The sequence below is a fragment of the Leucoraja erinacea genome, unplaced genomic scaffold, assembly GCF_028641065.1.
Source record: "Leucoraja erinacea ecotype New England unplaced genomic scaffold, Leri_hhj_1 Leri_961S, whole genome shotgun sequence".
Taxonomy (NCBI): domain Eukaryota; kingdom Metazoa; phylum Chordata; class Chondrichthyes; order Rajiformes; family Rajidae; genus Leucoraja; species Leucoraja erinaceus.
The window spans coordinates 13,788-41,308 of record NW_026576907.1 but is presented as its reverse complement, the minus strand read 5'-3'; the positions used below and the strand labels follow the sequence as shown (position 1 = coordinate 41,308).

The 27,521-nt window shown below is 47.8% G+C and overlaps 1 protein-coding gene across 1 annotated transcript in view; it reads right to left on the bottom strand.

Moving 5' to 3' along the window:
- LOC129695152 (collagen alpha-2(XI) chain-like) overlaps positions 1 to 27,521 on the bottom strand; it is a gene marked incomplete at both ends in the record, with an annotated part of 61,402 nt that overhangs the window by 20,148 nt on the left and 13,733 nt on the right. Inside the window, 13 exons of the mRNA XM_055631919.1 lie at positions 1,276 to 1,383; positions 2,901 to 2,954; positions 4,724 to 4,813; positions 7,802 to 7,909; positions 8,007 to 8,060; positions 8,625 to 8,678; positions 10,400 to 10,453; positions 12,668 to 12,712; positions 14,851 to 14,904; positions 16,809 to 16,853; positions 18,064 to 18,117; positions 21,429 to 21,482; positions 25,265 to 25,372. Coding sequence (XP_055487894.1) covers positions 1,276 to 1,383; positions 2,901 to 2,954; positions 4,724 to 4,813; positions 7,802 to 7,909; positions 8,007 to 8,060; positions 8,625 to 8,678; positions 10,400 to 10,453; positions 12,668 to 12,712; positions 14,851 to 14,904; positions 16,809 to 16,853; positions 18,064 to 18,117; positions 21,429 to 21,482; positions 25,265 to 25,372 — 882 coding nt within the window. The remainder of the gene's footprint in view (positions 1 to 1,275; positions 1,384 to 2,900; positions 2,955 to 4,723; positions 4,814 to 7,801; positions 7,910 to 8,006; positions 8,061 to 8,624; positions 8,679 to 10,399; positions 10,454 to 12,667; positions 12,713 to 14,850; positions 14,905 to 16,808; positions 16,854 to 18,063; positions 18,118 to 21,428; positions 21,483 to 25,264; positions 25,373 to 27,521) is intronic.

Below are 27,521 nucleotides of genomic sequence, written 5' to 3'. Positions count from 1 at the left end.
ATGTGTGTTATGATTGTGTTTATAATTTGTTTGGTTGTTTTGTTGTTTGTCTTTTGCACAAAAGTCCGCGAGCATTGCCACTTTCATTTCACTGCACATCTCGTATGTGTATGTGACAAATAAACTTGACTTGACTTGACTTGACTTGATGCGCACCCATTTCCCCTTCCCCTCCACTCTCCACAGCGCCATCTACCTATATTCCTTCCTCTGGCTTCACATTTCAGGTCTCCGATCCATAGTCTCCCACTTTTAATCTTTTCAGTTCTCGCCTTTGGAGAAAGCATCTGATAGTTAACCCCGCCCCCACCCACCTGTATCCACCTATCACTTGCCGGGTTTCATCCATGCCCACCTCTCTTCCAGCTTTATGCCCCCAACTACAATCAGCTTGAAGGGCGGCACGGTGGCACAGCAGTAGAGTTGCTGCCTTAGAGTGCCAGAGACCCGGGTTCAATCCTGACGACGGGTGCTGTCCGTATGGAGTCCGTCCGTGCGTTCTGCCCGTGACCATATAACCATATAACCATATAACACTTACAGCACGGAAACAGGCCATCTCGACCCTTCTAGTCCGCGCCGAACACATAATCTCCCCTAGTCCCATATACCTGCGCTCAGACCATAACCCTCCATTCCCTTCCCGTCCATATAACTATCCAATTTATTTTTAAATGATAAAAACGAACCTGCCTCCACCACCTTCACTGGAAGCTCATTCCACACAGCTACCACTCTCTGAGTAAAGAAATTCCCCCTCATGTTACCCCTAAACTTCAGTCCCTTAATTCTCAAGTCATGTCCCCTTGTTTGAATCTTCCCTACTCTCAGTGGGAAAAGCTTTTCCACATCAACTCTGTCTATCCCTCTCATCATTTTAAAAACCTCTATCAAGTCCCCCCTTAACCTTCTGCGCTCCAGAGAATAAAGCCCTAACTTATTCAACCTTTCTCTGTAACTTAGTTGTTGAAACCCAGGCAACATTCTAGTAAATCTCCTCTGTACTCTCTCTATTTTGTTGACTCTAGTCTTTGAAAGTTTCACTGTGAGATGAGGGTTTGGACTCTCTGAATATCCTCCCCCACACCTCGTCCCCTCACTTACACACCCACCAAACCAATGGGCATATCATTCAAGCCCATGGGCACTCACTAAACCAATGGGTGTCACCAAACCATGGGCACACACCCACCAAACCAATGGGCACACACCCACCAAACCAATGGCTATGCCCCTCCCCCGAAGACCATGTGTTGACCCAAGAGGAAGACTCACCGGCACTCCTTTCTCTCCAGCAGGCCCGGGTGGCCCCTGTGGTCCGGGACGTCCTGGCAGGCCGATGGGACCTCCTGGACCTGACTTGCCACGGATACCTGGCGAGCCCTGGCGGAAACAAAGAAGGAGGGAGAGGTGAGGTGAGGAGGCAGGTGGGGGTGAGGTTGGGGCAGCGGCAGAGCGATGGGGAACGGGATCTTTCAATTCTTCCCCTTGCAGTTGGGTGCAGAGGAGCGGCCAATGGCTATGTCTTCATGCAGATTTTTTAACGTACACGGGATATTTAGTATTGGCTTATTCATGTCAAGTGGACCGAGATACTTTGAATGACCTTTGCCTGTCAGCCAGGCAGATCATACCATAGGTGAGTACATCTGGTTGCGCAGAGAGAGAAAATAAACATTGCAGAATATAGTATCTCAACTACAGAGAAAGTGCAGATTTTCTTTTATGAAAAGCACAAGGGGTAGGTTGGAAGATCGGGAAATCATCCTTAGCTTACGGGAGATCTCTTCGGGACTGATAAAAGTGGGGAATAAGCTGTTCTGAAACAGGATAGATCTAGTTTGTGTACAATAAGGGTAATAGTATATTATTGCACTATTATTGCTTGTTGACTTTTTATGTGGACGAATGTGTGTGAGTGTGTACACACACACACACTAAACTTTGTATTCCCATTTATTATATAGTTTACGGTGTAGTATGTTTGCATATTCTGTTGTGCTGCTGCAAGTAAGAATGTTGTTCTATCTGGGACATATGAAGAAAGTGAAGAAAGGCAGTGAAGAAAGCGAATGGTATGTTGGCTTTCATAGCAAAAGGATTTGAGTATAGGAGCAGGGAGGTTGTACTGCAGTTGTACAGGGTCTTGGTGAGACCACACATGGAGTATTGCGTACAGTTTTGGTCTCCAAATCTGAGGAAGGACATTATTGCCATAGAGGGAGTACAGAGAAGGTTCACCAGACTGATTCATGGGATGTCAGGACTGTCTTATGAAGAAAGACTGGATAGACTTGGTTTATACTCTCTAGAATTTAGGAGATTGAGAGGGGATCTTATAGAAACTTACAAAATTCTTAAGGGGTTGGACAGGCTAGATGCAGGAAGATTGTTCCCGATGTTGGGAAGTCCAGGACAAGGGGTCACAGCTTAAGGATAAGGGGGAAATCCTTTAAAACCGAGATGAGAAGAACTTTTTTCACACAGAGAGTGGTGAATCTCTGGAACTCTCTGCCGCAGAGGGTAGTTGAGGCCACACAGTTCATTGGCTATATTTAAGAGGGAGTTAGATGTGGCCCTTGTGGCTAAGGGGATCAGGGGGTATGGAGAGAAGGCAGGTACGGGATACTGAGTTGGATGATCAGCCATGATCATATTGAATGGCGAATGGTGCAGGTTCGAAGGGCCGAATGGCCCTACTCCTGCACCTAATTTCTATGTTTCTATATGACAATAAAACACTCCTGACTTGAGGCAGCATGAAGTGTAGATGGAGTCAGCATGGTGTAGATGGAGTCTAGTCTGTGTGCGTGTTTGAGAGCTGGTTTGGGGTTTCGAGCCATCGGCAAGTGCGGGATTTGAAACACGTCTCTGCGGCCGGTGACAACGTCGGTACTTACCGCTGGTCCGGGTGGGCCGGGAGGTCCTTCACTGCCTTTCAATCCAGAGCCACCCTGCATTGAGCGGAGAGAGAGAAAAACATGAAGTGCAGGAAACTCACACAGGTTACAGCCACGGAGGCAAAACATCACTTTGATGATCGGACATCAAATGCACCAGTCTTATAGAACTGAGTAAGAGGATCAGCCAACTCCAATGACAACGTTGCAAAGATAAAACACAAATGTTGGAGTAACACAACGGGTCAGGCAGCACCTGTGTGCTCAGAGTAACGGAATCGAGGACCAGAGGACATAGGTTTAAGGCAAAAGGGATAAGATTGAATAGGAATCTGAGGGGTAACCTTTTCACACAATGGGTGGTGGGAGTATGGAACAAGCTGCTACAGGAGGTAGTTGAGGCAGGGACTATTGCAATGTTTAAGAAAAGTTGGACAGGTACATGGAGAGGATATGTTTAGAGGACTAGTGTAACTGGGAAATGTTGGCGGGTATGTGCAAGTTGGGCCGAAGGGCCTGTTTCCACACTGTATCACTCTGTGACTCTGTGACTCTGACATAAACCGGCAATGTTACTGGTCAAGATCCTTCTTTAGACTCAACATTTGTCACATTAATAATTTAAGAGACATTTGGATAGAAGCCGGGATGTAATATCTGGGAATAACTGTGCACAGTTCCCTGAAAGTGGAATCTCATGTAGATAGGGTGGTAAAGAAAGCTTTTGGTGTGCTGGCCTTTATAAATCAGAGCATTGAGTATAGAAGTTGGGATGTAATGTTAAAATTGTACAAGGCATTGGTGAGACCAAATCTGGAGTATGGTGTACAATTTTGGTCGCCCAATTATAGGAAGGATGTCAACAAAATAGAGAGAGTACAGAGGAGATTTACTAGAATGTTGCCTGGGTTTCAACAACTAAGTTACAGAGATAGGTTGAATAAGTTAGGTCTTTATTCTCTGGAGCGCAGAAGGTTAAGGGGGGACCTGATAGAGGTCTTTAAAATGATGAGAGGGATAGACAGAGTTGATGTGGACAAGCTTTTCCCTTTGAGAATAGGGAAGATTCAAACAAGAGGACATGACTTCAGAATTAAGGGACAGAAGTTTAGGGGTAATATGAGGGGGAACTTCTTTACTCAGAGAGTGGTAGCGGTGTGGAATGAGCTTCCAGTGGAAGTGGTGGAGGCAGGTTCGTTGGTATCATTTAAAAATAAATTGGATAGGCATATGGATGAGAAGGGAATGGAGGGTTATGGTATGAGTGCAGGCAGGTGGGACTAAGGGGGAAAAAAAGTTGTTCGGCACGGACTTGTAGGGCCGAGATGGCCTGTTTCCGTGCTGTAATTGTTATATGGTTATATGGTTATTTGGAATGTGGAGAGGAAAGGTTTAGAGGGTTGTGGGCCAAATAGGACTGGGTTGGGTATGGCATCTTGGTCAGCATTCATAAGATGGGCCGAAGGGCCAGTTTCCATACTGTAGGACACCAGTAAACTCACGTGGGAAGCAATGGGGAGATGATGAACTAATGAGAATATTCCCTTGTCCTCTGGTTGCCACAGTGAAGAGCATTGATCAGTGTCCAGAGATGTGGTTGTGGGGAGGGAGGACTGTAAAGAGTGTAGGGGGGGAGAGAGGGGAGTTGTGTGGAATAGAGGTGGGTAGAAGGTGCTGGGGAGAGAGAGAGAGTTGGCGGGGAGAGGAAGTTGGGGGAGAATGTGCGTTGAGGGAGAGAGATGTTGATGCAGGAGCTGTGGCTAATGCCACACATTCCCACTCCTATTCTTGGCCGTGACGCCGTTTACTCCACCGTTACTCACCGGCGTTCCAGGCAATCCGGTCTCACCAGGGAAGCCTCGCAGTCCAGGGGGTCCGTTTTTGCCGGGGCCTCCGGGGGGTCCAGGATCACCCTGCGGGAGACAAGAGGGAGTCACCGACATGGCTGATCTATCTCTCCCTCCGAACCCCATTCTCCTGCCTTCTCCCCATAGCTTCTGACACCATATAACCATATAACAATTACAGCACGGAAACAGGCCATCTCGACCCTTCTAGTCCGTGCCGAACACATATTCTCCCCTAGTCCCATACACCTGCGCTCAGACCATAACCCTCCATTCCCTTCCCATCCATATAACTATCCAATTTATTTTTAAATGATAAAAACGAACCTGCCTCCACCACCTTCACTGGAAGCTCATTCCACATAGGACTAGACACCCGGACTAATCAAGAATCTATCTATCTCTGCCTTAAAAATATTCACTAACGTGGCCTCCACAGCCTTCTGTGGTAAAGATTTCCACGGATTTGCCACTAAAGAAATTCCTCCTCATCTCCTCCTAGAAGAATGCCCTTTAATTCTGAGGCTGTGACCTCTAGTCTTAGACTCTCCCACTAGTGGAAACATCCTCTCCACATGCTGGTGGTCGATTGGGAAAGGGGGAGATGCAGCGAGACCTGGGTGTCATGGTACACCAGTCATTGGCACCAGTCATACCAGTACACCAGGTACGGGATACTGAGTTGGATGATCAGCCATGATCATATTGAATGGCGGTGCAGGCTCGAAGGGCCGAATGGCCTACTCCTGCACCTAATTTCTATGTTTCTATGTTTCTATGTTAAAGAAATTCCTCCTCATCTCCTTCCTAGGAGAATGCCCTTTAATTCTGAGGCTAGTCTTAGACTCTCCCACTAGTGGAAACATCCTCCCCACATCCACTCTATCCAGGCCTTTCACCATTCTGCATGTGTCAATGAGGTCCGCTTCTTATTCTTCTAAACTCCAGCGAGTACAGGCCCAATGCCGACAAACGCTCATCATATGTTAACCTACTCATTCCTGGGATCGTTCTTATAAACATAGAAACATAGAAACATAGAAATTAGGTGCAGGAGTAGGCCATTCGGCCCTTCGAGCCTGCACCGCCATTCAATATGATCATGGCTGATCATCCAACTCAGTATCCCGTACCTGCCGTCTCTCCATACCCCCTGATCCCCTTAGCCACAAGGGCCACATCTAACTCCCTCTTAAATATAGCCAATGAACTGGCCTCAACTACCCTCTGCGGCAGAGAGTTCCAGAGATTCTCCACTCTCTGTGTGAAAAAAGTTCTTCTCATCTCGGTTTTAAAGGATTTCCCCCTTATCCTTAAGCTGTGACCCCTTGTCCTGGACTTCCCCAACATCGGGAGCAATCTTCCTGCATCTAGCCTGTCTAACCCCTTAAGAATTGTGTAAGTTTCTATAAGATCCCCTCTCAATCTCCTAAATTCTAGAGAGTATAGACCAAGTCTATCCAGTCTTTCTTCATAAGACAGTCCTGACATCCCAGGAATCAGTCTGGTGAACCTTCTCTGCACTCCCTCTATGGCAATAATGTCCTTCCTCAGATTTGGAGACCAAAACTGTACGCAATACTCCAGGTGTGGTCTCACCAAGACCCTGTACAACTGCAGTAGAACCTCCCTGCACCTATACTAAAATCCTTTTGCAATGAAAGCCAACATACCATTCACTTTCCTCACTGCCTGCTGCACCTGCATGCCTACCTTCAATGACTGGTGTACCATGACACCCAGGTCTCGCTGCATCTCCCCCTTTCCCAATCGGCCACCATTTAGATAATAGTCTGTTTTCCCGTTTTTGCCACCAAAATGGATAACATCACATTTATCCACATTATACTGCATCTGCCAAACATTTGCCCACTCACCCAGCCTATCCAAGTCACCTTGCAGTCTCCTAGCATCCTCCTCACAGCTAACACTGCCCCCCAGCTTAGTGTCATCCGCAAACTTGGAGATATTGCCTTCAATTCCCTCATCCAGATCATTAACATATATTGTAAATTGCTGGGGTCCCAGTACTGAGCCTTGCGGTACCCCACTAGTCACTGCCTGCCATTGTGAAAACCTCCTCTGGACCTTCTCCAGAGCCAGCACATCCTTCCTCAGCGCCAGAGAAATAATCGAGTACTCGGACTTATGGAGAGCAAACTTTAATTAGATGGTATCATGGTGGAACTGCCTCGAGCACAGACAACATGGGTATATATTGCCAAATTAAACAAGTGTATGTGCAGACTAGCCCACATCTGACTTCCTTGAACAGTTTAAACAGGACATTGCCCCCTCCCCCAAACTCTCTCCCCTCCCAAACTCTCTTCCCCCACCTCTCTCTCCCCAACTCTCTCTCCCTCAACCTCTCTCTCCCCCACACTCTCTCCCCAATTCTCTCTCCCCCAACTCTCTCTCCCCCACTCTCTCTCCCCCACCCTCTCTCCCCAACTCTCCAACTCCCCCAACTCTCTCCCCTCCCAACTCTCTCCCCCCACTCTCTCTCCCCCACACCCCTCTCTCCCCCACCTCTCTCCCCCACCTCTCTCTCCCCCACCTCTCTCCCCCACCTCTGTCTCCCCAACCCTCTCTCACCCACCCTCTGTCTCCCCAACTCTCTCTCCCCCACCTCTCTCTCTCCCCCTCTCTCTCCAACTCTCTCTCCCCCCCCACTCTCTCTCTCCCCAACTCTCTCTCTCTCCCCAACTCTCTCTCTCCCCCAAACTCTCTCCCCTCCCAAACTCTCTCCCCCACCTCTCTCTCCCCCACTTCTCTCTCCCCCACCTCTCTCTCCCCCCTCTCTCCAACTCTCTCTCCCCCCACTCTCTCTCTCCCCCCCACTCTCTCTCCCCCACTCTCTCTCCCCCAACTCTCTCTCCCCAACTCCCTCTCCCCAACTCTCAAGGGGTCCAAATGACAAATAAATTGAATTGAATTGAATTGAATTGAATTGAATATTAACCCACTCATTCCTGGATCATTGTTGCAAACCTCCTCTGGACCCTCTCCAGAGCCAGCACATCCATCCTCAGACCTGGTGCCAAAACTGCTCACCTTTGTGCCTTCCTTCCCAGACGGGCCAGCTAGTCCTTGTTCCCCAGGTGGTCCGGGAGGTCCAGGATGGCCTCGCTCGCCCATCTGTCCGGTTTCACCACTGGAGCCCTGCGGTCAGAGTCAAAGAGACGCATTAACATCCAAACCTTGGGCGGATGGTGCGGAGGAGCTCGGTGAACAGGTGAACGGTGGGACTTGGACTTACCTGTGGTCCTACAACACCTGGTGGTCCAGTTGGGCCCGTCTTGCCTTGGAAACCCTGGACAACACATCAGTAGACATTGTCCATGGACATATGGGGGACGAGAGAATTGAGCCATTAGTAACAACCAACAACACATCCGAGCCCAGCCCAGTACAATCAGCTTGGTTTACTGTAGTCTAAAGATACAGCACGGAAACAGGCCCTTCAGCCCACCGAGTCCATGCACACTAACACCACCCAACACACACTAAGGACAAGTTTACATTTACACCAAGCCAATTAACCTGCAAACCTGCACCCCTTTGGAGCGTGGGAGAAAACCGAAGGTCTCGGAGAAAACCCACCCAGGTCACGGGGAGAACGTACAAACTTCCCAGCCCAATGGCAGATTCCGGGAATGCTGCCAAACACTTTAACCCCCCCTCCCATTCCCACACTGACCTTTCTGTCCTGGGCCACCGCCACTGTCAGGTTAAATATCTTAATTAACCTGATGAAATGTTACTCTATTGTAAAAAAAACGTCCCACGAAACTCCCTAACCCGGTACATTAACCAACCCAATAGCTTCCCATTGCCCAGGTCCCGCGCTCGAAAGCTGTATCATGGATCTACTCACCACTTCCCCTCTCTGCCCGGGATGGCCTGGCAGTCCGTCCTTCCCTGGAGGTCCCTGTTGATGGAAGGGAGCGGAGTTAATCTGGGACAGTGTGTAGCAATCCCTAATGTATAGTCTTTCTGCTGACTGGTCAGCGCATAACAAGAGCTTCCACTGTACCTCGATACACGTGACAACAAACTACATGGTAACCGTGTGATTCAGACGTCCCAAATGGTGGGGCCGCTCCTGGGCTGCCCAAAGAACGGTGCAAAGGGTGGGCACCTATGGGTGCTGCCCCGCTGGGTGCTCAACACCAGTTCTACCCATACGGTCCACCATCTGCATTGTGAGTGGGGTATTCATGATGCCCAGGGTTCACCTGGTCACTGGACGGGGTGGTGAATGGTGTACGCTGCAAGAGGATATGACATGGGCATCACACGCATCAGCACTCGTGAGTAAGGCAAGGCAGCGCCTTTACCACCTCAGGCAATTGAGGAAATTCAGAGTGTCTCCGAGGATCCTCCAGTGCTTCTACGCAGCGGCGGTGGAAAGCATCTTGTCCGGGAACATTACCATCTGGTTTGGGAATTGCTCTGCCAAGGACAAGAAGGCTCTGCAGAGAGTAGTGCGGTCGGCTGGACAAACGCACTATGGGAACTTCACTCGCCCCCCTGCAGGAACTATACAACAGGAGGTACAACTCCAGAGCAAATAAAATCATGGGAGACCCCTTCCACCCCTGCAACGGACTGTCCCAGCTGCTACGGTCAGGCAAACGCCTCCGTTGCCATGCGGTGAGAACGGAGAGGTTGAGAAGGAGTTTCTTCCCTGAGGCAATTCGGACTGTAAACGCCTATCTCACCAGGGACTAACTCTACAGAACGTTTTTCCTTCCATTATTTATTATGTAAAAGAATATGTGTGTTATGATTGTGTTTATAATTTGTTTGGTTGTTTTGTTGTTTGTCTTTTGCACAAAAGTCTGCGAGCATTGCCACTTTCATTTCACTGCACATCTCGTATGTGTATGTGACAAATAAACTTGACTTGACTTGACTTGAGTAGACCAGGGACCTGGCTCGGATGGCACCTATGCCATGTTACTCCTGAAGAACGCAATGCCCACCTGCTCCCACTACTGCACTGCGAGTGCACCCATCCCGTGTTTGCATGTGTGTACGTTTGAGTGTCCATTAGAAACATAGGAAGTAGTGCAAGGATGGGCCATTTGACCCTTCGAGCCAGCACCGCAACTCTTAACCATATAACCATATAACAATTACAGCACGGAAACAGGCTATCTCAACCCTACAAGTCCGTGCCGAACAACTTTTTACCCTTAGTCCCACCTGCCTGCACTCATACCATAACCCTCCATTCCCTTCTCATCCATATGCCTATCCAATTTATTTTTAAATGATACCAGTGAACCTGCCTCCACCACTTCCACTGGAAGCTCATTCCACACCGCTACCACTCTCTGAGTAAAGAAGTTCCCCCTCATATTACCCCTAAACTTCTGTCCCTTAATTCTGAAGTCATGTCCTCTCGTTTGAATCTTCCCTATTCTCAAAGGGAAAAGCTTTGTGTGTGTGTGTGTGTGTGTGTGTGTGTGTGTGTGTGTGTGTGTGTGTGGTGTGTGTGTGTGTGTGTGTGTGTGTGTGTGTGTGTGTGTGTGTGTGTGTGTGTGTGTGAGTGTGTACACATGCACAGGTCTGTGCATATGTGTGCATGTGGTGTGCATGAGCAGTACACACGGTAGGATCTGGTCACGGATGTGATCCACTCACGTGAGGTCCCTTTGGTCCGGGGAATCCAGTAGGTCCTTGTGGTCCAGGAAGTCCCTGTGTGGAATCAGAGGAAGAAGATTACTGCTTTATAATGGAGCACACAGTAGGTGGATGTTACCAGCAGCACCTGCCCCAACAACACCCAGACACCCGTTGAAGCACGCTAACTCCACCAGACACAAGGTTCATCCACCCCCTCACTCACATGTCCACCCCCGAACCTAACGTGGACATTCACTCTTCACCAGGATGTTGCCAGGACTCAAGGGCCTGATCTACAGGGAGAGGTTGAGCAGCTGGAGTTGGGAGATCCGGCTTCAGTTAGATGAGACTGTGAAGAGCCTCGCGGGTCCGAGGTGGAGCCACATGGGTCGACGAAGCCTGCGGCCAAAGGCCTCTGGGTCGGAGCCCGGGGCTGGGGCCTGGGGCCTGTGTCGGAGCCCGGGGCTGGGGCCTGGGTTGGGGGCTGGGGCCTGGGTCGGAGCCCGGGGCTGGGGCCTGGGTCGGAGAGGACCCAGTGACGATAATGGAGAGGTCGGTGCGGCGGTCGAAGATGGCGGAAACCGACGGATGAGGACCAACCACATGGAGGTGTGGCCGAGGGAAGCAACAAAGGAGGAAACGTGTGGGGGCCGCTGTGTGTGGGGGGAGGGGGAGAGAATAAAGGGGGACCTGGCACAGAGGTACATTGTAACTATTGTAAACACCCTTTATGTGGTGACTATTTGCATACCTTCAGTGTGTAAGCAAACAGTTTCACTGTGACTTGAAACAGGTGACAAAAATTCATGCATTCATTCATTCAATCATTCATTCATTCATTCATTCATTCATTCATTCATTCATCATTCATTCATTCAATCATCATTCATTCATCATTCATTCATTCAATCATTCATTCATTCAATCATTCAATCATTCATTCATTCAATCATTCATTCATTCATTCATTCATTCATTCATTCATTCATTCATTCATTCATTCATTCATTCATCATTCATTCATTCATTCATTCATTCATTCATTCATTCATTCATTCATTCATTCATTCATTCATTCATTCAATTCATTCAATCATTCATACATTCAATCATTCATTCATTCATTCATTCATTCATTCAATCATTCATTCATCATTCATTCATTCATTCATTCAATTCATTCAATCATTCAATCATTCATTCATTCAATCATTCATTCATTCAATCATTCATTCATTCATTCATTCATTCAATCATTCATTCATTCATTCATTCATTCATTCATCATTCATTCAATCATTCAATCATTCATTCATTCATTCATTCAATCATTCATTCATCATTCATTCATTTCATTCAATCAATCATTCATTCATTCATTCATTCATTCATTCATTCATTCATTCATTCAATCATTCATTCATTCATTCATTCATTCAATCATTCAATCATTCATTCATTCATTCATTCATTCATTCATTCATTCAATCATTCATTCATTCATTCATTCATTCATTCATTCATTCATTCATTCATTCATTCATTCAATCAATCATTCATTCATTCATTCAATCAATCATTCATTCATTCATCATCATTCATCCATTCATTCATTCAAGAGGCCACATTATTGTATTGTGTTCAGTTCTGGGCACCATGTTATTGGAAAGATGTTGTCAAGGTAGAAAGGCTGCGGAGAAGATTTCCGAGGATGTTGCCAGGACTAGAGGGTCTGAGCCACAGGGAGAGGTTGAGTAGGCTCGGAGGATGAGGAGTGATTGTATAGAGGTGCACAAAAAAATGACAGGAATAGATCGGATAAATGCCCAGTGTCTTGCCCAGAGCAGGGGAATCGAGAACCAGAGGAGATAGGTTTAAGGTAAGAGGGGGGAAGATTTAATAGGAACCTGAGGAGTAACTCTTTTACACAAAGAGTAATGAGTGTATGGAATGAGCTGCCAATGGAGGTAGTTGTGGCTGGGACTATCATAAGAAACATTTAGACAGGTGCATGGATAGGACAGGTTTAGAGGGATATGGGTCAAATGCAGGCAAGTGGGACTAGTGTGGATGGGACATGTTGGTTGGTATGGGCGAGTTGGGCCGAAGGGCCTGTTTCTACACTGCATGACTCCACGCAGTCACAGGGAGAACGTACAAACTCCATACAGACAGCACCCATGGTCAGGATTGAACCAGGGTTAGCTGAGGCAACAATGGACTGTTGCCCCCTTCACGATGTGCCGGCACCGGCTGGTACTAACTGGTGGATGAAGACGGACTCACCCTTTCACCAAGAGGCCCAGGAGGTCCATCAGTCCCTGACGTTCCCTGTTGGAAGAGGAAAGATCAACATCAGCGGCCACGGTGTCTCACCTGGTCTTTGTTGATACGATACACGACTCCACATCCAGTGTACGGACCTCAGTAACACCATCCCTCCCTCTCCTCTCCTCCCCCTCCCTCCCTCCCTCCCTCCCTCCCTCCCTCCATCTCTCCCTCTCTCCCTCTCCCTCCATCCCTCCATCCCTCCCTCCCTCCCTCCCTCCCTCCATCCTCCCTCCCTCCCTCCCTCCCTCCCTCCCTCCCTCCCCTCTCCCCCCTCCCTCCCTCCCTCCCTCCCCCTCCCTCCCTCCCTCCCTCCCTCCCTTCATCCCTCCTCTCCACCTCTCCCTCCCTCCCTCCCTCTCTCCCTCCCTCTCTCTCCCTCCCTCCCTTCCTCCCTCCATCCCTTCATCCCTCCATCCCTTCCCTCCATCCCTCCCTCCCTCCCTCCATCCCTCCCTCCCTCCATTCCTCTCCCTCCCTCCCTCCATCCCTCCCTCCCTCCATCCCTCCCTCCCTCCCTCCATCCCTCCATCCCTCCATCCCTCCCTCCATCCCTCCCTCCCTCCCTCCATCCATCCCTTCATCCCTCCCTCCCTCCCTCCATCTCTCCCTCTTTCTCTTCCCTCCCTCCCTCCCTCCCTCCCTCCCTCCCTCTCTCCCTCTCTATCTCTCCATCTCTCCCTCCCTCCCACTCTCCCTCCCTCCCTCCCTCCCTCCCTCTCCCTCCATCTCTCCCTCCATCCCTCTCTCCCTCCCTCCCTCCCTCCATCCATCCCCTCCCTCCCAACTGAAGAAGTGTCTCAACCAATCCAAGTTTGCAGAGATAGACCCAAAGTGCTGGAGTGTCTCAGTGGGTCAGGCAGCAGCTCCGGAGAAAAAGGATTGGTGACATTTCGGGTCGGGGCCCTTGTATTCTCTGGAGATGATGCCTGAGCTGCTGAATTAACCATATAATAACCATATAACAATTACAGCACGGAAACAGGCCACCTCGGCCCTACAAGTCCGTGCTGAACACATAATCTCCCCTAGTCCCACCTGCCTGCACTCAGACCATAACCCTCCATTCCCTTCCCATCCATATAACTATCCAATTTATTTTTAAATGATAAAAACGAACCTGCCTCCACCACCTTCACTGGAAGCTCATTCCACACACCGCTACCACTCTCTGAGTAAAGAAGTTCCCCCTCATATTACCCCCTAAACTTCTGTCCCTTAATTCTGAAGTCATGTCCTCTTGTTTGAATCTTCCCTGTTCTCAAAAGGGAAAAGCTTCTCCACATTAACTCTGTCTATCCCTCTCATCATTTTAAAGACCTCTATCAAGTCCCCCCTTAACCTTCTGCGCTCCAGAGAATAAAGACCTAACTTATTCAACCTTTCTCTGTAACTTAGTTGTTGAAACCCAGGCAACATTCTAGTAAATCTCCTCTGTACTCTCTCTATTTTGTTGACATCCTTCCTATAATTGTGCGACCAAATGTACACCATACTCCAGATTTGGTCTCACCAATGCCTTGTACAATTTTAACATTACATCCCAGCTTCTATGCTCAATGCTCTGATTTATAAAAGCTAGCATACCAAAAGCTTTCTTTACCACCCTATCTATATGAGATTCCACCTTCAAGGAACTATGCACGGTTATACCCAGCTCCCTCTGTTCAACTGTATTCTTCAATTCCCTACCATTTACCATGTACGTCCTATTTTGATTTGTCCTGCCAAGGTGTAGCACCTCACATTTATCAGCATTAAACTCCATCTGCCATCTTTCAGCCCATTTTTCCAAATGGCTTAAATCACTCTGTAGACTTTGGAAATCCTCTTCATTATCCACAACACCCCCTATCTTGGTATCATCTGCATACTTACTAATCCAATTTACCACACCTTCATCCAGATCATTGATGTACATGACAAACAACAAAGGACCCAACACAGATCCCTGAGGCACCCCACTAGTCACCTGCCTCCAACCTGATAAACAACCATCCACCATTACCCTCTGGCTTCTCCCATTCAGCCACTGTTGAATCCATCTTGCTAATCATGCATTTGGTGATAATGGGATCTCCATCCCGTCGTCTCCCTCCCCCCCCCCTGCTCCCGATCCCCCCTCCCCCCACCATCCTCACCTTTGATCCCGGTTTGCCAGTCGCTCCCCTTGGTCCACGTTGACCTCTCGGTCCCTGGGAGAGTAAAGGAGAGAAACATTGTTATCTGATCAAGCCTCTGATGTCTCTAAGGCCAGCCCCTGGCACATGAAGAGGTTTAGTTTAGTTTAGAGATAAGGCATGAAGACAGGCCCTTCAGCCCACCGAGTCCGTGCCGACCAGCGATCCCCACATACTAACCATATAACCAGACAACCATATAACAATTACAGCACGGAAACAGGCCATCTCGGCCCTACAAGTCCGTGCGGAACAAATTTTTTTCCTTAGTCCCACCTGCCTGCACTCATACCATAACCCTCCATTCCCTTCTCATCCATATGCCTATCCAATTTATGTTTAAATGATACCAATGAACCTGCCTCCACCACTTCCACTGAAAGCTCATTCCACAACGCTACCACTCTCTGGGTAAAGAAGTTCCCCCTCATATTACCCCTAAACTTCAGTCCCTTAATTCTCAAGTCATGTCCTCTTGTTTGAATCTTCCCTATTCTCAAAGGGAAAAGCTTGTCCCCGTCAACTCTGTCTATCCCTCTCATCATTTTAAAGACCTCTATCAGGTCCCCCCTTAACCTTCTGCACTCCAGAGAATAAAGACCTAACTTATTCAACCTGTTTACTGCAAACATTTAATGTGAACTACTGTCTACATCTGCGATGACCCTCGGACTATCCTTGATCGGACTATGCTGGCTTTACCTTGCACTAAACATTATTCCCTTATCATGTATCAGAACATTATGAATGGCTGGATTGTAATCATGCATTGTCTTTCCGCTGACTGCTTGGCACACTACAAAAGCTTTACACTGTACATCAGTACACATGATAGTAAACTAAACTGATCTGAAACTGCCAAAGTTCAGTGCCTCACATTCATCCACGTTAAACTCCATCTGCCATTTCTCTGCCCATCGTCCCAATCAGTCCACATCCCGCCGGTTCCTTTGGCCACCCATATAATAACCATATAACAATTACAGCACGGAAACAGGCCATCTCGACCCTTCTAGTCCGTGCCGAACACATATTCTCCCCTAGTCCCATATACCTGCGCTCAGACCATAACCCTCCATTCCCTTCCCGTCCATATAACTATCCCATTTATTTTTAAATGATAAAAACGAACCTGCCTCCACCACCTTCACTGGAAGCTCATTCCACACAGCCACCACTCTCTGAGTAAAGAAGTTCCCCCTCATGTTACCCCTAAACTTCTGTCCCTTAATTCTCAAGTCATGTCCCCTTGTTTGAATCTTCCCTCCTCTCAGTGGGAAAAGCTTATACACATCAACTCTGTCTATCCCTCTCATCATTTTAAAGACCTCTATCAAGTCCCCCCTTAACCTTCTGCGCTCCAAAGAATAAAGACCTAACTTGTTCAACATTTCTCTGTAACTTAGTTGCTGAAACCCAGGCAACATTCTAGTAAATCTCCTCTGTACTCTCTATTTTGTTGACATCCTTCCTATAATTAGGCGACCAAAATTGTACACCATACTCCAGAATTGGCCTCACCAATGCCTTGTACAATTTTAACATTACATCCCAACTTCTATACTCAATGCTCTGATTTATAAAGGCCAGCATACCAAAAGCTTTCTTTACCACCCTATCTATATGAGATTCCACCTTCAGGGAACTGTGCACGGTTATACCCAGATCCCTCTGTTCAACTGTATTCTTCAATTCCCTACCATTTACCATGTACGTCCTATTTTGATTTGTCCTGCCAAGATGTAGCACCTCACACTTATCAGCATTAAACTCCATCTGCCATCTTTCAGCCCACTCTTCCAACTGGCATAAATGTCTCTGTAGACTTTGAAACTCTACTTCATTACCCACGCCTCTGCCAGCCTCCGCCAACTATACCCAGAGAAACTTCAATCCAGAATGGGAAAGGTGAGACTTACTGTGGGCCCACGTTGTCCCCTTTGTCCCAGTTTGCCTTGCAATCCCTGTGTGGAAAGAAGGAAGAATGAGATCGCTATGTGAGTGAGTGAGGAGAGAGGAGAGAGGGAGAGGGAGAGGGGAAGGGGGAGGGGAGGGGTGAGATGGAGGGAGGGAGAGGGAGGGAGAGGGAGAGGGAGAGGGGAGAGGGAGAGGGAGAGGGAGAGAGAGAGAAAGAGCTAGAGAGAGAGAGAGAGACGGGGGAAATACAGGAGTAAAGGGCTATAGAGTGTACACAAAATTGCTGGAGAAACTCAGCGGGTGCAGCAGCATCTATGGAGCGAAGGAAATAGGCGACGTTTCGGGCCGAAACCCTTCTTCAGACTGATGGGGGATGGGGGGGAGAAGGAAGGAAAAGGGGAGGGGGAGGAGCCCGAGGGCGGGCGGATAGGAGGGTGGGAGGAGACAGCTAGAGGGTTAAGGAAGGGGAGGAGACAGCAAGGGCTAGCAAAATTGGGAGAATTCAACGTTCATGCCATCAGGACGCAAGCAGCCCAGGCGGAATATGAGGCGCTGTTCCTCCAATTTCCGGTGGTGCTCACTCTGGCAATGGAGGAGACCCAGGACAGAGAGGTCGGATTGGGAATGGGAGGGGGAGTTGAAGTGCTGAGCCACCGGGAGTTCAGGTTGGTTATTGCGGACTGTGAGCGGAGGTGTTCGGCGAAACGATCGCCCAACCTCCGCTTAGTCTCCCCGGTGTAAAAGAGCTGTGGATAGTTGGAGATGAAGTCAGCAGATATTTTTAAGGCAGAGATAGAGAAATTCTTGATTAGAACGGGGCTCAAGGGTAAAGGGGAGAAGGCAGGAAATGGGATTAGGAGGCAGTGATCAGCCATGATGGAATGACGGAGTAGACTCGTTTCAGCTCCAGTGACTTGTGAACTTGAAGGAGTGGACTTGACTTGACTTGACTTGACTTGAGTGAAAGAAGACTGATGGAGAAAGACATGAAGATGGAGGTGGAGAAGGCATTGAAGAGGCAGAATCTGAGTGAAGAGAGGAAAGGGTACATGGATGAGGGGGAGAAATATTGAAGAGAATAGCGGGGAAATAAGAACAGGAGAGAGGGTCGGGGAGAGACAGGGAAAGTGAATGCGTGGAAATGGACGAAACTAAAAGAAAGTCGGAAAGAGAGAAGAAAACTCAGGTCGAGTGAGGTAAGGGATTGGTTCCAGTTACAGAGCCTCTCCTGGAGTTTGGACTGTTCTCGGCACTTACCCGAGCTCCCTTCTCCCCGTTGGTACCTGCGAATCCCGGGAAACCGAGCGAACCCTGGGAAAAGAGAGCAAGGGTTAGATCGGCCCAGACCACTGTCTCAGTGGACTTGCCCCAATATCGCTGGGGCAGTGATTCCCCATTGCCTGAAAGGTAAGTACAATATTAGACACAAGGAACTGCAGATGCTGGTTTACCAAGGAAAGGCACAAGGTGCTGGAGTAACTCAGCAGGTCAGGCAGAGAACATTGATGATCCATGTAGTATGGATGGAGAACTGCCGTGATCTCCAGAAATGAGTCAATCCTTAGAATGGCGAGATGATTTGAGTATAGAAACATAGAAACATAGAAATTAGGTGCAGGAGTAGGCCATTCGGCCCTTCGAGCCTGCACCGCCATTCAATATGATCATGGCTGATCATCCAACTCAGTATCCCGTACCTGCCTTCTCTCCATACCCTCTGATCCCCTTAGCCACAAGGGCCACATCTAACCCCCCTCTTAAATATAGCCAATGAACTGTGGCCTCAACTACCCTCTGCGGCAGAGAGTTCCAGAGATTCACCACTCTCTGTGTGAAAAAAAGTTCTTCTCATCTCAGTTTTAAAGGATTTCCTCCTTATCCTTAAGCTGTGACCCCTTGTCCTGGACTTCCCCAACATCAGGAGCAATCTTCCTGCATCTAGCCTGTCCAACCCCTTAAGAATTTTGTAAGTTTCTATAAGATCCCCTCTCAGTCTCCTAAATTCTAGAGAGTATAAACCAAGTCTATCCAGTCTTTCTTCATAAGACAGTCCTGACATCCCAGGAATCAGTCTGGTGAACCTTCTCTGCACTCCCTCTATGGCAAGAATGTCCTTCCTCAGATTAGGGAGACCAAAACTGTACGCAATACTCCAGGTGTGGTCTCACCAAGACCCTGTACAACTGCAGTAGTAGAACCTCCCTACTCCTATACTCAAATCCTTTTGCTATGAAAGACAACATGCCATTTGCTTTCTTCACTGCGCTGTCAGTACGCTGACTAATTCTACTTACAGAGCAGATCAAATATTTGAAGACACATGATGACTGGTGATGACATGCGTGACTGTCGCACGTCAGCCACTACCGCCCTGTCATGTAAATGACGGCCAAGTAGGACAGGCCCTTAATTCACTGGATGTTTTCAAGAGAGAGTTAGATTTAACGCTTCTGGTGAAAGGAATCAAGGGATATTGGGGAAAAAACTGATTCTGGATGATCAGCCATGATCATATTGAATGGCAGTGCTGGCTTGAAGGGCCGAATGACCTAATCCTGCACCTATTTTCTATGTTAATCAGAGGGGAGTTGATGGGAATGCCAGGGGAGCATGAAATGGGATCAGTGTACGATGGAAGATAATGACTGCTTGGTGGTCAGCACAGGCTCAGTGGGCCAAAGGGCCTCTCTCCACGTGTATGCCTGTATGTTCTCGCACTGCAATGTTAAAGATGTAACCATATAATAACAATTACAGCACGGAAACAGGCCATCTCGACCCTTCTAGTCCGTGCCGAACACATATTCTCCCCTAGTCCCATATACCTGCGCTCAGACCATAACCTTCCATTCCCTTCCCGTCCATATAACTATCCAATTTATTTTTAAATTATAAAAACGAACCTGCCTCCACCACCTTTACTGGAAGCTCATTCCACACAGCTACCACTCTCTGAGTAAAGAAGTTCCCCCTCATGTTACCCCTAAACTTCTGTCCCTTAATTCCCAAGTCATGTCCCCTTGTTTGAATCTTCCCTACTCTCAGTGGGAAAAGCTTGTCCACGTCAACTCTGTCTATCCCTCTCATCATTTTAAAAACCTCTATCAAGTCCCCCCTTAACCTTCTGCGCTCCAAAGAATAAAGCCCTAACTTGTTCAACCTTTCTCTGTAACTTAGTTGCTGAAACCCAGGCAACATTCTAGTAGATCTCCTCTGTATCTCCTCTGTACTCTCTCTATTTTGTTGACTTAAGTTAAGGAGGTAGTTCTGCGATTCAGACACAGTGACGATGAAGGAATGGAATTAATATCACATCAATATCACACTAATATTAATATCACATCAATATTAATATATGACATCATATATATTATAGAATAATAGTATATCATTAGAATATCATAGAATTAAGATCATATCAAAATCACATGAATATTAATATCACATCAATATTAATATACAACATAATATATATTATAGAATAATAATATATCATTAAAATATCATAGAATTAAGATCATATCAAAATCACATGAATATTAATATCACATCAATATTAATATATGACATCATATATTTTTATCGAATAATAATATATCATTAAAATATCATAATTAATATCACATCAATATCACACTATTATTATTCACATCAATATTAAAATAGTACGTATAACATATATAATAGAATATAATGTCATTAAAATAACAGAATTGATATTGCATCCATATCACATTTCACACCAATGAGTTTGAATTAAACATGCCAAGGCATGATTAGTTAAGTTTGCTGACAACACATAAGTGGGTGGTATCATAGACAGTGAAAATGGTTATCAAAAATGACAGCAGGATCTTGATCTGCTGTGCAGGTGGGCTGAGGAATGGCGGACGGAGTTTAATGCAGATAAATACGAGGTGTCGAACCAGGGAAGGACTTACACAGTGAATGGCAGGGCCCTGGGGAGTGTTTTAGAGCAGAGGGAGGGAGGAGTGCAGACACAAAGGTGTAAGAAGGAACTGTGGATGCTGGTTTAAACTGAAGATCGACAGCATAATCAAGGACGAGTTGCACCCTGGCCACTCCCTCTTCTCCCCTCTCCCATCGGACAAAAGGTATAGAAATGGTGACCCTCGGACTATCTTTGTCCGGGGCGGCATGGTGGAGCAATGGTAGAGTTTCTGCCTTACAATACGTGCAGCGCCAGAGACCCGGGTTCAATCCCGACTAAGGGTTCTGTCTATATGGGGTTTGTAAATTCTCCGAGATCCCCGGTTTCCTCCCACACTCCAAAGACGTACAAGGTTAATTGGCTTGGTAAAAGTGTAGGTTGTCCCTCGTGTGTGTACGATAGGGTTAATATGTGGGGATCGCTGGTCGGTGTCGGCTCGGTGGTCCGAAGGGCCTGTTTCCACGCTGTATCTCTAAACCAAACTAAACTTTGATCGGTCTTTACTGGCTTTACCTTGCACTAAACGTTATTCGCTTCTCATGTATCTGTACACTATATGGCTCGATTGTAATCATGTATTGCCTTTCTGCTGGCTGGTTAGCATGCAACAAAAGCTTTTCACTGTACCTCGGTACACGTGACAATAAACAAAACTGAAAATGATTCTCACCTTGGGGCCTTGTCGACCAGGGTATCCAGGTAGACCAGGTACTCCAAGTTTACCCTAAAGGAGAACACTTGGCATTAAAATCAGTGGTAGAAACAAGATATGCCATATGATACAGCTGAGAAACAACAGTAGCATACTTCAATAACATCTTCAACTTAGTAAAGTACTTCACGTTAAGCCACAGGACTATTGATCCATCAGAAGCTTGAGGAGCATGGAGAGATATTAGGGAAGGTTTATTTGGGGGAACAGAAGAAAACTTAAGATTTCAGACACAAAATGAGTAAAGAAGTTGGGATGTAATGTTAAAATTGTACAAGGCATTGGTGAGGCCAAATCTGGAGTATGGTGTACAATTTTGTCGCCCAATTATAGGAAGGATGTCAACAAAATACAGAGAGTACAGAGGAGATTTACTAGAATGTTGCCTGGGTTTCAACAACTAAGTTACAGAGATAGGTTGAATAAGTTAGGTCTTTATTCTTTGGAGCGCAGAAGGTTAAGGGGGGACTTGATAGAGGTCTTTAAAATGATGAGAGGGATAGACAGAGTTGATGTGGACAAGCTTTTCCCTTTGAGAATAGGGAAGATTCAAACAAGAGGACATGACTTCAGAATTTAGGGACAGAAGTTTAGTGGTAACATGAGGGGGAACTTCTTTACTCAGAGAGTGGTAGCGGTGTGGAATGAACTTCCTGTGGAAGTGGTGGAGGCAGGTTCGTTGGTATCATTTAAAAATAAATTGGATAGGCATATGGATGAGAAGGGAATGGAGGGTTATGGTATGAGTGCAGGCAGGTGGGACTAAGGGGAAAAAAAGTTGTTCGGCACGGACTTGTAGGGCCGAGATGGCCTGTTTCCGTGCTGTAATTGTTATATGGTTATATGGTTAGAAGCTTGAGGAGCATGGAGTGATATTAGGGAAGGTTTATTTGGGGGAACAGAAGAAAAACTGAAGATTTCAGACACAAAATGCTGGAGTAATCCAGCGGGTCGGACATCATCTGTGGAGAAAAGGAATAGGTGACGTTTCGGGACGGGGCCCTTGTTCAGAAGAAAACTTAAGGGTGGGAAGGATGTGGGTTGGAGGGAGAGGGAGGAGTTACCAAAAGAGGATTAAGACAACAGCCAAAATGTCAGTACAAGATGGGAATTTTAATCAGTGGTGCTCAGAGGAGTGTAGATTTTGTGTGGAGACACAAGGAACTGCAGATGCTGGAATCTTCAGCAAAACACAAAGCGCTGGAGGAAGTCAGTGGGTCTGGCAGCATTTGTGGAGGGAAAGAACAGGCGATTCCTTCAAATTTTATTAGGAGGTCAGACTATGGGCAGCAAGAAGGCAGAGTGAATGGGTCGATATCTACGGAGCTTGAAGGGTCACCTCAGGAGAACAATATATTAATTATCTAGGAAGGAACTGCAGATGCTGGTTTAAACTGAAGATAGACACAAAAAGCTGGAGTAACTCTGCGGGACAGGCAGCAGCTCTGGAGAGAAGGAATGGGTGACGTCTCCAGTCGACACCCTTCTTCAGAAGTAGACTAAGATATATCTGGGAATAACTGTGCACAGTTCCCTGAAGGTGGAATCTCATGTAGATAGGTTGGTAAAGAAAGCTTTTGGTGTGCTGGCCTTTATAAATCAGAGCATTGAGTATAGAAGTTGGGATGTAATGTTTAAAATTGTACAAGGCATTGGTGAGGCCAATTCTGGAGTATGGTGTACAATTTTGGTCGCCTAATTATAGGAAGGATGTCAACAAAATAGAGAGAGAGTACAGAGGAGATTTACTAGAATGTTGCCTGGGTTTCAACAACTAAGTTACAGAGAAAGGTTGAACAAGTTAGGGCTTTATTCTTTGGAGCGCAGAAGGTTAAGGGGGGACTTGATAGAGGTCTTTAAAATGATGAGAGGGATAGACAGAGTTGACGTGGACAAGCTTTTCCCTTTGAGAATAGGGAAGATTCAAACAAGAGGACATGACTTCAGAATTAAGGGACAGAAGTTTAGGGGTAACATGAGGGGAACTTCTTTACTCAGAGAGTGGTAGCTGTGTGGAATGAGCTTCCATTGAAGGTGGTGGAGGCAGATTCGTTTTTATCATTTAAAAATAAATTGGATAGTTATATGGATGGGAAGGGAATGGAGGGTTATGGTCTGAGTGCAGGTATATGGGACTTGGGGAGATTATGTGTTCGGCACGGACTAGAAGGGTCGAGATGGCCTGTTTCCGTGCTGTAATTGTTATATGTTATATATTAATAATATTTGAACAACAGAGGATAGGGTTCCAGGAGGAAGAGAATGACTGAAGGAGGTGGAAACAGGCCACAGAGTTGGCAGTAACGTGAGGTTAGATGCACAGAGGGATAAAGTCACCAGGATTAATTCCGTTTGCACAGGTTCGACGGCTTTCAAGGCAAGAGACGGCCAAGAAGTCATGGAGGGTAAAGAAATAATGTCAAAGGAAAGATAAGAGGAAGAAAAGATGAAAAGTGAGGGCAGGAGGTTAGACAGGAGGAGATGGAGTGTGGGCAAGAACTGTGGGACGATGAACTGTGTGAAAGAAAGGGAAGTGGCGGTGGAGGTGAGTGGGGGAAAGTCAAGAAGGTGAGAGAGAGGGAAAGGGGTACGTTCAAAGGAGGTGGAGAAGGTGGGGTGGGGAAAGGGGAAAGGAGAGAAATGAGGGATGGTGAATGAGGAGAGATGGTGGGGTTGAGAGAGATGCGGGAGGAGCAAATGGGAAGGAGAAATGGGAAATGGCAAGGAAGAGGTAAGGAATGGAAGTAGGGTGGGACAGGGAGGGAGGGAGGAGCAGAGGCAGAGAGGAAGAGAGAATGCATGAAAAAGTGGGAATGGATGACATTGGGTCTGGAGGAGTGAACAGGAAGTGGGTAGGGTAAAATGTGGACAGGGGAAAGAAGGATATGGGGACGGGCATGTGGGAATGGGAAGTGGTTGGTCTAAGGGAAGGAGGAAGAGATAAGGAAAGGGGAGAACAGGAAATGGCAAGAAGAAAAACGGGGGAAGGGGAGAGGGATGAGGATAAAAGGAGGGAAGAGGGAGGGGAGAATCAAGGCTGCGGAGAGGGAGGGTAGGGATGGGGAGGAGGTGGTGGGGAGCGAGAGAGGGAGAGGTAGAGGGGGAGAGAGAGGGGGGGGAGGCAGAGGAGGAAGGGTGGAGTGGAGAGAGGGGGGAGAGGAAGGGTGGGGGAAGGAAGAGGGCGGGGGAGAGGGAGAGGGAGGGGGGAGGGGGAAAAGGGGGGAGGAGAGGAAGGAGAAAGAGACGAGAATGCAGGGAAAAGTGGGAGGGGTGGAAATAATTCCGACGTGATAGAAGGAGTAAGGGGAAGTGGGAAATGGGAACAGTCATGTGAGTATGGGAGGTTACACAGAAAAGCTGGAGAAACTCAGCGGGTGCAGCAGCAGTCATGTGAGTATGGGAAGTGGGAATAGTGACGCATGTGGGAATGGGAATTGGGAATCGAGATGCATGTGGAAATGGGAGATGGGTGAGGCATGTGGGAATGGGAATTGGGAATTGGGCTGCATGTGGAAATGGGAATTGGGAATCGGGATGCATGTGGAAATGGGAAGTGGGTGAGGCATGTGGGAATGGGAATTGGGAATTGGGATGCATGTGGAAATGGGAGATGGGCCAGGCATGTGGGAATGGGAAGTTGGAGTGGGACGGGAGGAAATGAGGAGGTTGAGGATGGGACGTGGAGTGTGGGCAGTGGAGAGGGGGGAGGGGGGGGGGGGGGTGTCTCACCTGACATCAACCCTAACAATAACATTTCACCAGTCTGGGGTGTACCATACCACAATGTCTCTCACCTTCTCACCTGTCGCACCTAGCGGCCCCGGGTCACCTGGAGGTCCCACCCGACCTTTGGGCCCCTCCGGTCCATCCTCTCCACGGGGCCCGCTGGGTCCAATCTCCCCCTGGAAGCACAGTTAATGAAGCGTCAGTACAGGCAGCACAGTAACACAGCGGGTAGAACTACCGCCTCACAGCGCCAGGGACCCAGGTTCAATCCCGACTACGGCTGCTGTCGGTACGGAGTTTGCACGTTCTCCCCGTGACCTGGGTGGGTTTTCTCCGAGATCTTCCGAGAAGGTTTCCTCCCACACTCCAATGACGTACAGGTTTGTCAGTTAAATGGCTTGGTATAAATATAAAATTGTCCCTGGTGTGTGTAGGGTGGGGTTAATGTGTGGGGGAACGCTGGTCAACACGGACTCATTGGGCCGAAGGGCCTGTTTGCCGCACAGTCTTTCAATCTCTATCTCTATGGAAAAACTGTGGGGTTGATAGTGGACCGAGTCAGGCAAGAAGCGAGGGCAATGGAGAGGAGGTACAGCCTTCCCCTCCCCTCCACTCCACTCCCCTCCCCTCCCCTCCCCTCCTTTGCCCTCCACTCCCCATCCCTCCCAAAACACTCCCCTCCACTCCACTCCCCATCCCCTCCCCCCACTCCACTCCACTCCCCTCCCATCCCACTCCCTTCCACTTCTCCTCTCACCTCCACTCCCCTCCACTCTCCTCTCCCTCCCTTCCCCCTCCCCTCCACTCCACTCCCCTCCCTTCCCCTCCACTCCACTCCCCTTCCCTCCACTCTCCTCCCCTCCAATAACATTCCCTCCCCTCCACTCCCTCCCCTCCACTCCCCTCCCCTCCCCTCCACTCCTCTCCCCTCCACTCCACTCCCCTCCACTCCTCTACACCCCCCTCCCCTCCCCTCCACTCCCCTCCACTCCCCTCCCCTCCACTCCACTCCCCTCCCCTCCACTCTCCCTCCTACGCCTCCCCTCCCTCCCCTCCCCTCCCTCCCCCTCCCCCCCCTCCCCTCTCCTTCCCCTCCCTCCACTCCCACGCCTCCTCCCCTCCCCTCCACTCCACTCCACTCCCCTCCCCTCCCTTCCCCTCCCCTCCACTCCACTCCCCTCCCTTCCCCTCCACTCCCGTCCCCTCCCTTCCCGTCCCCTCCTCTTCCCCTCCACTCCCCTCTCTAACCACCTAGAGTATCTCACATTGTGCATGGAGATTGTCTACATACTGAGCAAGCCCCTCACCAACAAGGTCTGAGGACAGAAGGTCACGTTCACACCTTGCACCTCATCCCAACCAATGCCTGCATATTTGTAATCCAGAGGTTTGGACAGTTGACATCTGGTTTCAGTGTACAGAATGTCTAAAGCAGCGTCTATGTCTATGAGCAACGTCTAAAGGGCCTGTCCCACATAGGTGATTTTTTAGGCGACTGCTACGACGAGGCTGGCCCACATGGTCGCCGGGCTGTCGCCTGTAGGGTCGTGAGTCGTCTCTTCAGTCGCCCAAAGAGTCGAGGCGTTTCTCTGGTCGCCGATGGATTTTGCAAAGTTCAATACTTTTCGTCGACAGTCGGCGACCTTGGGCTTGTCGTAGCTTGTCTTCTCCTGACGTAAGTGTTGTCGTAGGTTGTCCAACCTGGACAACCAGGTTCTAAAACAGCTTCATCCCCCAGGCCATAAGATTACTGAACAATCAACAAAACCGAGGCTTGAACTTTTTAAATATCGACACTTTTTAAAAAACTTTTTATATATATTTATTTTACAGAACCATGCGCATGAGGCATTTTTATGGACGCACCTAGCACTTTTTACTATTACCTGATTTTGGAGAGTCAAATGCAATGAAATTTCGTTCAAGGTGCACTGTGTCTAGGTGTATATCTGAATGACAATAAAGTTTTAATTCATTCATTCAATTCATGCATTCATTCATTCATTCATGCATGCATTCATTCATCATACATTCATTCATTCATTCATTCAGTCATGCATTCATTCATTCAATCATTCATTCATTCATTCATTCATTCATTCATGCATTCATTCATTCATTCATCAATTCATCATTCATTCATTCATTCATTCAATCAATCAATCAATCAATCAATCATTCATTCATTCATTCATTCATTCATTCATTCATTCATTCATTCATTCATTCATTCATTCATTCAATCAATCATCAATCATTCATTCATTCATTCATCATTCATTCATTCATTCATTCATTCATGCATTCATTCATTCATACATTCAT